This window comes from Acomys russatus, chromosome 14 (assembly GCF_903995435.1).
Source record: "Acomys russatus chromosome 14, mAcoRus1.1, whole genome shotgun sequence".
NCBI lineage: Eukaryota > Metazoa > Chordata > Mammalia > Rodentia > Muridae > Acomys > Acomys russatus.
In genome coordinates, this window is record NC_067150.1 from 9,971,626 (window position 1) to 9,986,238 (window position 14,613).

At 57.4% G+C, this 14,613-nt stretch overlaps 1 protein-coding gene across 1 annotated transcript in view; it reads right to left on the bottom strand.

Annotated features, from left to right (window-relative positions):
- Window positions 1-240: 240 nt before the first annotated feature.
- The window catches only part of Endod1 (endonuclease domain containing 1), a 36,369-nt gene continuing 21,996 nt past the window's right edge, over window positions 241-14,613 (bottom strand). The window contains exon 2 of the mRNA XM_051155918.1: window positions 241-1,490. Within this exon, the coding sequence (XP_051011875.1) occupies window positions 285-1,490 (1,206 nt within the window). The 3' untranslated portion in view covers window positions 241-284. The remainder of the gene's footprint in view (window positions 1,491-14,613) is intronic.

Consider the following 14,613-nt stretch of genomic DNA (forward strand, 5'->3'; position numbering starts at 1 on the left):
AGGGGCAGAGTAGACTGTGCCACCCAACCTACCCTGAACATTTCTCTTAAATCAAGTCTAAATTGTGCCATACTCCTTTGCAGAAAAAGACACTCACCCACTGGGAGAACATAGCACAATAGCTGACAGAGAACAGAAACCCCACTGTTAAAACAAACAAACAAAAAACAAAACAAAACAAACAAGAAAAACAAAACAACAAACAAAAACCCAAAATATTCTAGCTCTCTCCACCGAAAAATAACAAAATCCACCCCAGGGGACACTGCTAGGTTTTTTGAGCTCTATAACTCCCCAGAATTGTCGAAAGTAACCTTGTAGCCAATCCGCCTTAAGACACTAAAAACCACCTGAAACAGGCCACCCATGGTGCCAAAAGCAGTGTCCAAGAGGAGTGAGAGGGTGCCGCCCAGGCCCACGGCAATGTCCTTGCACACAGTGGGAATGGCCCCCACGGTATACACGGGGAAAGTGGCTACATCCACAAGGACTCGGAGAGGGATGCTCAGAGCTCGACAGACAGCCTTCAGCAGACAGCAGAGGATCCGCAGAAAGGCCCTGATGACTTTGGCCACGACCCTGAGCACTTTCCAGGGAATGCCCACCAACTCTTGCCCAATGGTCACGAGGTACGAGACAGCGCCTGCACCCAGACGGTAGAGGAAACTCTCGATGCCTTTTATCACCTGCTTGGCAACAAACCAAAGGAGATGGACTATATTCCTTATGACTGCTATCACAAGGTAATAAACTAACTGGAAAAGTTTGACGAACGGGGTAGCAAGGAAACCCAGGACTTTTCCTAGGAGGCTACCTCCTCCCTCCTGTGGTGCTTCCGGGGCGGGAAGGGCAGACCTCTGGCTTCCGGTGCTGTCGAGGGCACTTGGACTCTCGTGAGACCGAAGAGCTCGCTCCTCGTCTTGGACTTGGTTGACCACTTCCAGAATCTTCTTCATCTTCTCCGTGTCTTGCTCCGTCTCACCACAGTTGTCCCGGAACAGCTGAGGCTTCTGGGGAAGCAGCTTCTCCAGGTCTCTCACCATCACGTCTTCTATGACCTCACTGCCCTGGGTGTGCTTGAGGAAGCCCATGGCCCAGCCTCCTCCAGGGACGGCACAGCAGGCTGCCAGCCAGACAAACTCAGGGATGGCCACTTTGCCCTTAACGCTGTTGTCTGAGGGGACAGCACCTGTGATGATGTACAGGTCTTGGCCGTCGTTGCAGTGTGGGATCAAGGCTCGGTCCAGGAGGCTGTTGAGATTCATGTGCCATCGTTCCCGGAAAGACCGGGTCATGGGAACTGAATTTGTGAGCGGGAAGGTGGGCATCTGGGGGTCATCGTTAAGGGGGAGTGGGTACAGCTGTCCGATTTCATAGTCAGAGTCAAGGTAGTCTGCCTTCAAGGCTTGCTTGCTTCCCAGATTGTTCACGGAGGTGACAGCAGCAGCCTCATCAATTACCTCCTCAAGGCTGCTGTCAGGGTCATCAATCTGAAAGAAAAGGGCAGAGGTGAGATGGATTCCCCACTCACTTCAGTGGGAGGAGCTGCTGAGCCACTTGCCAAAGCTCCAGAGACATTCTAGCCTTCCATCACGTGTCACTTTTGAGTTTCCAAGACATGGTTCTCTGTGTCTGTCTCAATGTCTCTGTGTCTCTGTCGCTGTCTCTCTCTGTCTCAATGTTTCTGTGTCTGTCTCTCTATCTTCCCCTCCTCTCCCCTCTCACTTTAGTACCCCTCAATGCTAGTATTTGAAGGTATCCTCAAATAGGATGCACCCTGCTTGTGTTCTGTGCCTGCTCCACCTCACACAGTCGTGACGACTCTTCTCGAGTCGTGCAGGTACAAGGAGGGGGTATGCACACACATGCATGTGACATCAGGGGACAACCTTGAGTGCCATTCCTCGAGAGCCACCTCCTTTTAAAAAGAACTGTTAACTTAGAAAAAAAAAATTTGTGACAAAAATTTTTTCAAACAAAGATTGGTTTTGCTTTAATTCCAGGCCTTAGTTTTGTTTGTTTGTTTACTTGGTCATCTTTTTTTTTTTTTAAACAAAAATGTTGTTATATGTTATGTATTTGTGAGGGGTGTGTGCAGATGCGCACAAAAGCCAAAAGAGGGTGTCGGATCTCCTGGAGCTGTATTATTTACAGGGAGCTATAAGCTGCCAGTTATGGGTGCTGGGAACAGAACCTGAGACCTCTGGAAGAGCAGCAAATGCTCTTCTCCACTGAGCCATCCCTCCAGTATGACAACCTTGTTTTTTGAGGCAGGTTTTCTCATTTACCTGGCTTCGCTGACTAGGTGCCAACCGGCCACCAAGCCTTAGGGATTCGCCTGTCTCCATCTCCCTTGCACTGGGATTTCAAGGCCAAGACGCCACACCTGGCCTCTTTTGTGTGAGTTTCGGGGATCTAAGTTGTACCCTCAAGCTTATTCTGAAAGTACTTTACTGGCTGAGCCATCTCTCTAGGCCTGACTTTCCTTTTCTTTTTCTTGGTTGCTGAGCTTGAGCCTAAAAAAAAAAAAAATCAAGCATGGGCCCTCCACTTTTAGGTTAACTGATGTTTGAATTTATCTCCTCACGATGCTTGCTGTGATTAGCAAGTCAACCAATATTTTGCTATAGATCAGTTATAGTATAGAGATGTACCCTTCCTTCTATTCATAAAAGATGCTTTTGTAGTTAAACAGTAGCATATATACATGCATAGATGCACCCATACATGTAGATAGATGACAGATAATAGATAGGTGACAGATGATAGATAGATGATAGATAGATAGATAGATAGATAGATAGTCACTTTGCTAATCCAAAGGACATCAGAACGCTGAGTTAAAAACTGTAAATTCCTTGGTGGCATGACTGTGGTTTTGCTGGAGGATCCCAAAGCCTGTGGACTTTCTGTTTACCTTAAGGCCCAGAGAAGATCATAGTGACAGTCTGATAACAACAAGGGCTTGAGCAGAAATGTCAAACGTGGAGGAGATGACAACACACACCCCTTCAACATTTTACAACCTTTACAAAGCACTTGCAGTTCTGAGGAGTTTGTGACCTGGAAGCACGCGCGTGCTGTGATGTTGAAAGCAAAAGATACAGAATTAAATGGGCTAGAGAGATGGCTCAGTGGTTAGCCCTGGCTACCGTTGCACAGACTTAGTTCCCAGCTCCACATGTTGGCTAACATGTGTCCACCACTCCAGGATCTGATGCCTTCTTCTGCTCTCTGAGTGCACCAGGCACATATATAATGCACAAATGCACATAGATACATGCAGGCAAACATTCATACACACAAAATTAAAAGTGAAAAAGGCTTTTTAAAATGATTATAATTTTGTTTAAAAGCCCAAAACTATTTCCTCTTAAAAAAAAAACAAAAACAAAAACAAAAAAACAAAAAAAACACCCAAGACGTTTTAGAAGGAAGCATGTGCGATCAATGCTGGTTGCTTGGCTCCTAGAGAGCTGACATTTTCTTACAATTTTTGGTCCCTGCACCGCTTCCACCCACAAATCAAAGCAAGCCTCTTCTTGCAGACTGACTCCCTAATATTAGAGCTAACTTTCAAGCCTCTAACACAGCCAAGGCCACAGGGCTTTGTGGCAAGCTAACTATGTGTTTGCCCAACTCTGCTGTGGCCTCTCATAGTGTGGGCCTTCGGACGTGTATGTACGGGGCAAGCGAGGGTGAGGATCCAGCAGGCTGGCATGAAGCACTTAACTCTGTAGGCCGACCCCTGCCATGTCACCCATCCTCTGCTAGCCTAAGAAGCAATGCACCTAGGTGCTCCCCACCCCCACCTCACCCCCCACCCTCACCCCGTAGGAAAAAGATAAGGAGCTCATTCATTTTGCAAGTCTTTTGTCTCCACTTTCTTACAGCTGACAGATATACCTACACCCCCCCCCCCGCCCCAGGAAACAGTAGCTTTGTTGCTGATTCGGGAGATGAAGACACAGCAGAGGCGGGATCTCTGGGCTAGTATAAAGCCATGTGCCTTTAAGGGGTTTCCTTTGTATTCATTCCCCCAGGCATTTCCTCTACACTGAAGCTGGTGTGGTGCCTGACAGCATACAGAAGGGTCATAGACACAAGGGCCACCCTGGGGACAGGCTACAGGCTTAGGACGGACGTGACCAGAGATGGGGGGGAAAGGGGCTTCTTAGGTGACGAAAGGGAAAGAGGCTAAAGAGAGGAGAAAGAAAGAAGAGCAACAGAGCAAGGGAGCAAGGAGAGAAGGTTGAGGACACAAACAGCCTGGTACTGGGGAGAAGCCAGGATGGGACTGACTCGCAAGCCAGCCTCACTGCTGCCAGCACAGGGCTCCGTGGAGGGCACTGGGAGGGATGTCTCTGCTTCTGCTCTGACCACAAGGGGCTCACCAGGATCTGTGCAGAGCCTGTTAGTTAACTTCTCTTGGGTCTCCAGTGTGTTTTATCCTTGCAGCGAGCCCATCCTTTCACGGAGAAACATGAGACTTTGCCCATGAGGGGTTCAGGATCTTCAGAAACAGATCCAATCCCGTAAAGTTCTCTGGCTCACCTAGGGTACCCTGGTTGTATGGGTTCCTTGCCTGGTTCTCTCCACTGAGTGGGTCAGGACTGTCAGAGGATTGACTTTGTGATTTCTGATGCGAAGGTTTGTGGTCCACACTTCCCAGATACACGGGGGCCTGAGCAGGAAGGGCCAGCAGGGCTGGTCCATGGGAGGCTGTTGTGTCAGCACTTTATCTGGCTGCTCCCTTTTGTTCCGTGCACCAGCAGAGGTGGCACAGGACATGAAGCACCCAAGCAAAAAGCAAACTTTCTGAGCTAAAGTCGCAAAATCAGTGCCGGCAAGCCTCCTCCACCCAGGCAGCACACGGCAGTGTTGAACAGGAAAGGGTCCCAAGGGTCCAAGGTGACCTTGGATAAACCTCAGGGATAAACCTCTCACCTTCCTGAGAGACCCGTTTCCAGTGGACAGAGCCTCAGATTTCCTCCAGTAAGGACGGATTGGATGGAAGGATGAAAGGGTGAGAGCTCAAGAGACGTTGAAACAACAGACGCCACAAAGATCTAGGAACTGCGGCAATTAGAACCGGTTACAAAAAGGCCCAGGATAGGTTTGTCCTGTGTGTATCTGAGACTCTGTACTCTAGTGTGTGGCATCTGTCCCACCAAGGTGTGGCACGTTCTTCCTGCCATGGCTCCTTGCAATTCCTGGCGCCTGCCCTTCTTGACCGGAACTGCACAGGGCCCATTCATGGCCTCCCTAGCCACCTGCACGTCACTAACGTTTAACTGCAGCTTCATCTATTAACAAGCATGGTTTGAATTTGAGATGTCTCCCACCTGGTCGGAGCCCCACTTAGTCCCCAGCTGGTGCCACTTTGGGGAGGTTATGGTACCTTTGGGAAAGCAGAGCCTCGATGGAGGAAGTGGGCCACCCTCATTTCCTGTCCCATCTCTGCACCCTGATTGGCCCAGATATTATGAGCGTATCCCCACACCACATCTGTACCTCGCTTTCACCCACAGGATGAACTGTAGCTTCAAACTGAAACAAATCTTACCCTCAGCTGCCTCTTGTCTGGTGTTTGCATACGGTGATGAGGAAAGTGGCTACGACTTCTAATTTCTTTTCTTTTTCTATTTTTCTTCCTTTCTTTTCTTTTCTTTTTTTTTTTTTTGGTTTTTCAAGACAGGGTTTCTCTCTGTGTAGCCTTGGCTGTCCTGGACTCACTCTATAGACCAGGCTGGCCTCGAACTCCCAGAGAGCTGCTTGCCTCTGCCTTCCAGAGTGCTGGAATTACAGGCGCGTGCCACCATGCTGACTTCTAATTTCTTAAACAATGAAGAGGCAAACCCAGGCCCCATAAAGGCAAGGCTAGGAAAGGGCTGCCCCTGAGGCCAGTACTCCCTCTACCATATCAGCTGTAGGCCACGTGGGAGAGACCCAAACACTGTCCTTCCCTCAGGCGGGGGCCAGGCCAATGCTCACCACTGTAGGCCTGGTTTTTCCAACTCTGGCTTCGGAACAATATATTCAAATTAGTGTGGAAGTTACTAGCCAAAATTAAAACTGAAAAGAAAACCTAGTGAAACCTCCCACGGTTTATCTAATCCAGTATTAAACATTAAAGTGCTGACAAAAACAAAACAAAACCAACAACAACAAAAGCAGAAAAAATAGGCAAACAAACAAAACACAGCAAAGATCTTCTTCAGTGGACCACTTGGAGCTCTTCATGGAGATGCCACTGGCTGGCTGTGCAGAGCTTGGCCTTCCTGTCTCAGCCTCTTCCCACATTCTACAGCTTACTCTCTCCATCTGGTGCAGAACTGGCTTCCAAATTGTCGGCTCTCTTTCAGCTATATCTTGCAAGATTTTTTTCCTAGAGTGTGTTTTGCCCTGACCCCTTAATGCCTTTTTATCTCTCTGGAGTTTGAATATGCTTCTTTTAAAGTTCCCTCAAAGATGTTTATATGTATTAGGACCTTTTTTGTTTGTTTATTACTTATTTTTACGTGTGTGTAAAAATTTTACGAGGAATTCAGGTCCTCAGCTTACAGGCTCAGCACTTTACATTGAGCCATTTCTGCACCTCCTATTTTGGTTCTGCTAATTGGCTTTCAGGTAGTAGGTGGACCTAAGCACTTTGCAGTGTTCGCTGATGAATGAGGCTTCCTAAGGGCCCAGTGGGCTGTGTGGAGAGCAGTGGGCTGTGTGGAGAGCAGTGGGCTGTGTGGCGAGCAGTGGGCTGTGTGGCGAGCAGTGGGCTGTGTGGCGAGCAGTGGGCTGTGTGGCGAGCAGTGGGCTGTGTGGCGAGCAGTGGGCTGTGTGGCGAGCAGTGGGCTGTGTGGCGAGCAGTGGGCTGTGTGGCCAGCAGTGGGCTGTGTGGCGAGCAGTGGGCTGTGTGGCGAGCAGTGGGCTGTGTGGCGAGCAGTGGGCTGTGTGGCGAGCAGTGGGCTGTGTGGCGAGCAGTGGGCTGTGTGGCGAGCAGTGGGCTGTGTGGCGAGCAGTGGGCTGTGTGGCGAGCAGTGGGCTGTGTGGAGAGCAGTGGGCTGTGTGGAGAGCAGTGGGCTGTGTGGCGAGCAGTGGGCTGTGTGGAGAGCAGTGGGCTGTGTGGAGAGCAGTGGGCTGTGTGGCCAGCAGTGGGCTGTGTGGAGAGCAGTGGGCTGTGTGGAGAGCAGTGGGCTGTGTGGCGAGCAGTGGGCTGTGTGGAGAGCAGTGGGCTGTGTGGCGAGCAGTGGGCTGTGTGGCGAGCAGTGGGCTGTGTGGCGAGCAGTGGGCTGTGTGGAGAGCAGTGGGCTGTGTGGAGAGCAGTGGGCTGTGTGGCCAGCAGTGGGCTGTGTGGCCAGCAGTGGGCTGTGTGGAGAGCAGTGGCTGTTGGGAGCAGTGGGCTGTGTTGTCCAGCATGGGCTGTGGAGATGCAGAGCAGTGGGGCCCTGTGTGAGAGCAAGTGGGCTGTGGGTGGGAGAGATCAGTGGGCTGTGTGGGAGCAGTGGGCTGTGGTGGACAGTGGGCTGTGTGGCCAAGCATGTGGGCTGTGTGGGAGCAGTGGGTGTGTGTGGAGAGCTGGGCTGTGTGGCCAGCAGTGGGCTGTGTGGAGAGCAGTGGGATGGGTGGAGAGCAGTGGCGTGGGTGGCCAGCAAGTGGGCTGTGTGGCAGACAGTGGCAGCATGTGTGGGAGCAGCTAGCATGGGCTGTGTGGCGAGCAGTGGGGCTGTGTGGGTGAGCAGTGGGCTGTGTGGAGAGCAGTGGGTGTGTGTGCCAGCAGTGGGCTGTGTGGTGAGCAGTGGGCTGTGTGGAGAGCATGGCTGTGGTGGAGAGCAGTGGGCTGTGGGTGGAGAGCAGTGGGCTGTGTGAGCAGCAGTGGCTGTGTGGTGAGCAGTGGGCTGTGTGGCCAGCAGTGGGCGTGTGGCCAGAGAGTGGGCTGTGTGGAGAGCAGTGGGCTGTGTGGAGAGCAGTGGCTGTGGCCAGCATGGGCATGTGTGGGAGGCATGTGGGCTGTGTGGAGCAGTGGGCAGGTGTGGCCAGCAGTGGGCTGTGTGGAGCAGTGGGCTGTGTGGAGAGCAGTGGCGTGTGGTGGCGAGCAGTGGGCTGTGTGGTGAGCAGTGGGCTGTGGTGGAGAGCAGTGGGCTGTGTGGCCAGCAGTGGGCTGTGGTGTGGTGAGCATGGGGGCTGTGTGTGGAGAGCAGTGGGGCTGTGTGGAGAGCAGTGGGCTGTGTGGCCAGCAGTGGGCTGTGTGGCCAGCAGTGGGCTGTGTGGAGAGCAGTGGGCTGTGTGGAGAGCAGTGGGCTGTGTGGAGAGCAGTGGGCTGTGTGGCGAGCAGTGGGCTGTGTGGAGAGCAGTGGGCTGTGTGGAGAGCAGTGGGCTGTGTGGAGAGCAGTGGGCTGTGTGTGAGCAGTGGGCTGTGTGGCCAGCAGTGGGCTGTGTGGCCAGCAGTGGGCTGTGTGGAGAGCAGTGGCTGTGTGGAGAGCAGTGGGCTGTGTGGCAGCAGTGGGCTGTGTGGAGAGCAGTGGGCTGTGTGGAAGCAGTGGGCTGTGTGGAGAGCAGTGGGCTGTGTGGTGAGCAGTGGGCTGTGTGGCCAGCAGTGGCTGTGTGGAAGAGCAGTGGGCTGTGTGGAGAGCAGTGGGCTGTGTGGGAGAGCAGTATGGCTGTGTGGAGAGCAGTGGCTGTGTGGTGAGCAGTGGGCTGTGTGGCCAGCAGTGGGCTGTGTGGCGAGCGGTGGGCTGTGTGGCGAGCGTGGCTGTGTGGCAGCAGTGGGCTCTGTGGGGAGAGGATTGGGCTGTGGGTGATGAGCAAGTGGGCTGTGTGTGAGCAGTGGGCTGTGTGGTGAGCAGTGGGGCTGTGTGGAGAGCAGTGGGCTGTGTGGCGAGCAGTGGGCTGTGTGGAGAGCAGTGGGCTGTGTGGTGAGCAGTGGGCTGTGTGGAGAGCAGTGGGCTGTGTGGCGAGCAGTGGGCTGTGTGGAGAGCAGTGGGCTGTGTGGCGAGCAGTGGGCTGTGTGGCGAGCAGTGGGCTGTGTGGCCAGCAGTGGGCTGTGTGGCGAGCGGTGGGCTGTGTGGCGAGCAGTGGGCTGTGTGGCCAGCAGTGGGCTCTGTGGAGAGCAGTGGGCTGTGTGGTGAGCAGTGGGCTGTGTGGCGAGCAGTGGGCTGTGTGGCGAGCAGTGGGCTGTGTGGAGAGCAGTGGGCTGTGTGGCGAGCAGTGGGCTGTGTGGTGAGCAGTGGGCTGTGTGGCGAGCAGTGGGCTGTGTGGAGAGCAGTGGGCTGTGTGGAGAGCAGTGGCTGTGTGGCCAGCAGTGGGCTGTGTGGAGAGCAGTGGGCTGTGTGGAGAGCAGTGGGCTGTGTGCCAAGCAGTGGGCTGTGTGGCCAGCAGTGGGCTGTGTGGTGAGCAGTGGGCTGTGTGGGAAAAAGTGAAAGGCAGTGGGCTGTGTGGAGAGCAGTGGGCTGTGTGGGCCAGCAGTGGGCTGTGTGGCCAGCAGTGGGCTGTGTGGAGAGCAGTGGGCTGTGTGGAGAGCAGTGGGCTGTGTGATGAGCAGTGGGCTGTGTGGAGAGCAGTGGGCTGTGTGGAGAGCAGTGGGCTGTGTGATGAGCAGTGGGCTGTGTGGAGAGCAGTGGGCTGTGTGGAGAGCAGTGGGCTGTGTGGAGAGCAGTGGGCTGTGTGGCGAGCAGTGGGCTGTGTGGCGAGCAGTGGGCTGTGTGGAGAGCAGTGGGCTGTGTGGTGAGCAGTGGGCTGTGTGGAGAGCAGTGGGCTGTGTGATGAGCAGTGGGCTGTGTGGAGAGAAGTGGGCTGTGTGGAGAGCAGTGGGCTGTGTGGAGAGCAGTGGGGCTGTGTGGAGAGCAGTGGGCTGTGGTGGCCAGCAGTGGGCTGTGGGGCAGCAGTGGGCTGTGTGGAGAGCAGTGGGGCTGTGTGGTGAGCAGTGGGCCTGTGTGTGAGCAGTGGGCTGTGGATGAGCAGTGGGCTGTGTGGCGAGCAGTGGCGGTGTGGAAGCAGTGGGCTGTGTGGAGACGCAGTGGGCTGTGTGGAGAGCAGTGGGCCTGTGTGGAGAGCAGTGGGCTGTTTGTATGAGCAGTGGGCTGTGTGGCCAGCAAAGTGGGCTGTGTGGCCAGCAGTGGGCTGTGTGGATGAGCAGTGGGCTGTGTGGGTGAGCAGTGGGCTGTGTGATGAGCAGTGGGCTGTGTGTGGGCGAGCAGTGGGCTGTGTGGAGAGCAGTGGGCTGTGTGGAGAGCAGTGGCTGTGGGGCAGCAGTGGGCTGTGTGGAGAGCAGTGGGCTGTGTGAGAGCAGTGGCTGTGTGGAGAGACGTGGGCTGGTGAGAGCAGTGTGGCTGTGTGGAGAGCAGTGGGCTGTGTGGAGAGCAGTGGGCTGTGTGGCCAGCAGTGGGCTGTGTGGCCAGCAGTGGGCTGTGGAGGCAGTGGGCTTGTGGAGAGCAGTGGGCTGTGTGTATGGAGCAGTGGCTGTGTGGAGAGCAGTGGGCTGTGTGGAGAGGCAGTGGGCTGTGTGATGAGGCAGTGGGCTGTGTGGAGAGCAGTGGGCTGTGTGGCCAGCAGTGGGCTGGTGTGGCCAGCAGTGGGGCTGTGTGGGAGAGGTGGGCTGTGTGGTGAGCAGTGGGCTGTGTGATGAGCAGTGGCTGTGTGGCGAGCAGTGGGCTGTGTGGAGAGCAGTGGGCTGTGTGGAGAGCAGTTGGCTGTGTGGGCAGCAGTGCTTGTGGAGAGCATGCTGTGTGGAGAGCAGTGGGCTGTGTGGCGAGCAGTGGGCTGTGTGGAGAGCAGTGGGCTGTGTGGAGAGCAGTGGGCTGTGTGGAGAGCAGTGGGCTTGTGTGGCCAGCAGTGGGCTGTGTGGAGAGCAGTGGCTGTGTGGAGAGCAGTGGGCTGTGTGGAGAGCAGTGGGCTGTGTGGGTGAGCAGTGGGCTTGTGGCCAGCAGTTGGGCTGTGTGGAGAGCAGGTGGGCTGTGGTGGAGAGCAGTGGGCTGTGTGGAGAGCAGTGGGCTGTGTGATGAGCAGTGGGCTGTGTGGTGAGCAGTGGGCTGTGTGGTGAGCAGTGGGCTGTGTGGAGAGCAGTGGGCTGTGTGGCGAGCAGTGGGCTGTGTGGAGAGCAGTGGGCTGTGTGGCCAGCAGTGGGCTGTGTGGCGAGCAGTGGGCTGTGTGGCGAGCAGTGGGCTGTGTGGCGAGCAGTGGGCTGTGTGGCGAGCAGTGGGCTGTGTGGCCAGCAGTGGGCTGTGTGGAGAGCAGTGGGCTGTGTGATGAGCAGTGGGCTGGCGGACGGCGTGGGCTGTGTGGCGAGCAGTGGGCTGTGTTGGCAGAGCAGTGGGCTGTGTGGCCAAGCAGTGGGCTGTGTGGGAGCAGTGGGCTGTGTGGGCCAGCAGTGGGCTGTGTGGCGAGCAGTGGGCTGTGTGGAGAGCAGGGGCTGTGTGGAGAGCAGTGGGCTGTGTGGAGGCAAAGTGGGCTGTGTGGAGAGCAGTGGCTGTGTGGCCAAGCAGTGGGCTGTGTGGCGAGCAGTGGGCTGTGTGGGCAGCATTGGGCTGTTGGCGAGCAGTGGGGCTCTGTGGGGCGAGCAGTGGGCTGTGTGGCCAGCAGTGGGCTGTGTGGAGAGCAGTGGGCTGTGTGGCCAACAGTGGGCTGTGTGGCGAGCAGTGGGCTGTGTGGAGAGCAGTGGGCTGTGTGGAGAGCAGTGGGCTGTGTGGCCAAGCAGTGGGCTGTGTGCGAGCAGTGTGCTGTGTGGCCGCAGTGGGCTGTGTGGCAGCAACAGTGGGCTGTGTGGAGAGCAGTGGGCTGTGTGGAGAGCAGTGGGCTGTGTGGAGAGCAGTGGGCTGTGTGGCGAGCAGTGGGCTGTGTGGCGAGCAGTGGGCTGTGTGGCGAGCAGTGGGCTGTGTGGCCAGCAGTGGGCTGTGTGGAGAGCAGTGGGCTGGTGTGGAGAGCAGTGGGCTGTGTGGAGCAGTGGGCTGTGTGGGCGAGGCAGTGGTGGGGCAGCAGTGGCTGTGTGGCGAGCAGTGGGCTGTGTGAGAGTGGGCTGTGTGGGCTGTGTGGCGAGCAGTGGGGCTGGTGTGGCGAGCAGTGGGCTGTGGTGGCCAGCAGTGGGCTGTGTGGAGAGCAGTGGGTTGGGTGGCGCGACAGTGGGCTGTGTGGGCGAGCAGTGGCTGTGTGGCGAGCAGTGGGCTGTGGTGGCCAGCATGGGCTGTGGGCAGCAGTGGGCTGTGTGGAGCTGGGCTGTGGGAGAGCAGTGGGCTGTGTGGCAAGTGGCGTGGGTGGCGAGCCATGGCTGGTGGGAGAGCAGTGGGGCTGTGTGGTGAGCAGTGGGCTGTGTGTGGAGAGCAGTGGGCTGTGTGAGAGCAGTGGGCTGTGTGGAGAGCAGTGGGCTGTGTGGCGAGCAGTGGGCTGTGTGGCGAGCAGTGGGCTGTGTGGAGAGCAGTGGGCTGTGTGGCGAGCAGTGGGCTGTGTGGAGAGCAGTGGGCTGTGTGGAGAGCAGTGGGCTGTGTGGCCAGCAGTGGGCTGTGTGGCCAGCAGTGGGCTGTGTGGAGAGCAGTGGGGCTGTGGTGGCCAGCATGGGCGTGTGCGAGCAGTGGGCTGTGTGGCGAGCAGTGGCTGGTGTGGCGAGCAGTGGGCTGTGTGGCCAGCAGTGGGCTGTGTGGAGAGCAGTGGGCTGTGTGAGAGCAGTGGGCTGTGTGGCGAGCCAGGGGCTGTGTGCTGAGCAGTGGGCTGTGTGGCGAGCAGTGGGCTGTGTGGCCAGCAGTGGCTGTGTGGATGAGCAGTGGGCTGTGTGAGAGCAGTGGGCTGTGTGGCGAGCAGTGGGCTGTGTGGCGAGCAGTGGGCTGTGTGGAGAGCATGTGGCTGTGGGAGAGCAGTGGGCTGTGTGGAGAGCAGTGGGCTGTGTGGCCAGAGCAGTGGGCTGTGTGGCCAGCAGTGGGCTGTGTGGAGAGCAGTGGGCTGTGTGGCCAGCAGTGGGCTGTGTGGAGAGCAGTGGGCTGTGTGGCGAGCAGTGGGCTGTGTGGAGAGCAGTGGCTGTGTGGAGCGTGGGGGCTGTGTGGGGCAGTGGGCTGTGTGGAGCAGTGGGCTGTGTGCCAGCAGTGGGCTGTGTGGAGAGCAGTGGGTTGTGTGGCAGTGGCTGTGTGGCGAGCAGTGGGCTGTGTGGAGCAGTGGCGGTGGTGGCGAGCATGGGCTGTGTGGAGAGCAGTGGGCTGTGTGGAGAGCAGTGGCTGTGTGGAGAGGCATGGGCCTGTGTGGCAGGTGGGGCTGTGGAGCAGTGGGCTGTGTGGCGAGCAGTGGGCTGTGGGGCCAGCAGTGGGCTGTGTGGAGAGCAGTGGCTGTGTGGAGATGGGCGGTGGAGAGCAGTGGGCTGTGTGGGAGCAGTGGGCTGTGTGGCAGCAGTGGGCTGTGTGAGCGAGCGTGTGGGCTGTGTGGAGGCAGTGGGCTGTGTGGAGAGAGTGGGCTGGTGGCCAGCAGGGGGCTGTGTGGCCAGCAGTGGGCTGTGGGAGAGCAGTGGGCGTGTGTGAGCAGGGGTGTGGAGACAGTGGGCTGTGTGGCGAGCAGTGGGCTGTGTGGCGAGCGTGGGCTGTGTGGCCAGCAGTGGCTGTGTGGAGAGCATGGGCTGTGTGGAGAGCAGTGGGGCTGTGTGGAGAGCAGTGGGCGGTGTGGAGAGCAGTGGGCTGTTGTGGAGAGCAGTGGGCTGTGTGGGAGAGCAGTGGGCTGTTGGCGAGCAGGTGGGCTGTGTGCCAGCAGTGGGCTGGTGGAGAGCAGTGGCTGTGTGGTGAGCAGTGGGCTGTTGGAGAGCAGTGGCTGTGTGGAGAGCAGTGGGCTGTGTGGAGACATGGCTGTGTGGCCAACAGTGGGCGTGTGTGAGAGCAGTGGGCTGTGTGGAGAGCAGGGGCTGGTGGAGAGCGTGGGCTGTGTGGCAGCAGTGGCTGTGGGGCCAGCGTGGGCTGTGTGGAGAGCAGTGGGCTGTGTGGGTGAGCAGGGGCTGTGGTGAGCAGTGGGCTGTGGTGGAGAGCAGTGGGCTGTGTGGAGAGCAGTGGGCTGTGGTGGCCAACAGTGGGCTTGTGGAGAGCAGTGGGCTGTGTGGAGAGCAGTGGGCTGGGTGGAGAGCAGTGGGCTGTGTGGCCAAGCAGTGGGCTGGTGGTGGGCAGCAGTGGGCTGTGTGGCGAGCAGTGGGCGTGTGTGACGAGCAGTGGGCTGTGTGAGCAGCAGTGGGCTGTTGCATGGGCTGTGTGGCAATGCGTGTGGCGAGCAGTGGGCTTGTGGGCGAGCAGTGGGCTGTTGTGGAGAGCATGGGCTAGGCGGAGAGCAGTGCTGTGTGGAGAGCAGTGGGCTGTGTGGCGAGCAGTGGGCTGTGTGGCCAGCAGTGGGCCTGTGGAGAGGGCTGGTGGGGAGCAGTGGCTGTGGTGAGGCAGTGGGTGTGTGGGAGCAGTGGGCTGTTGTGGGTGAGCAGTGGGCTTGTGGTGAGCAGTGGGCTCTGTGGAGAGTAGTGGGCTGGTGGCAACAGGGGGCTGTGTGGAGAGCAGTGGGCTTGTGTGGAGAGCAGTGGGCTGTGGTGGAGAGCAGTGGGCTGGTGTGGCGAGCAGGTGGGGCTGTGTGGGAGCAGTGGGCTGTGTGGTGAGCAGGGGCTGTGGGAGAGCAGTGGGCCTG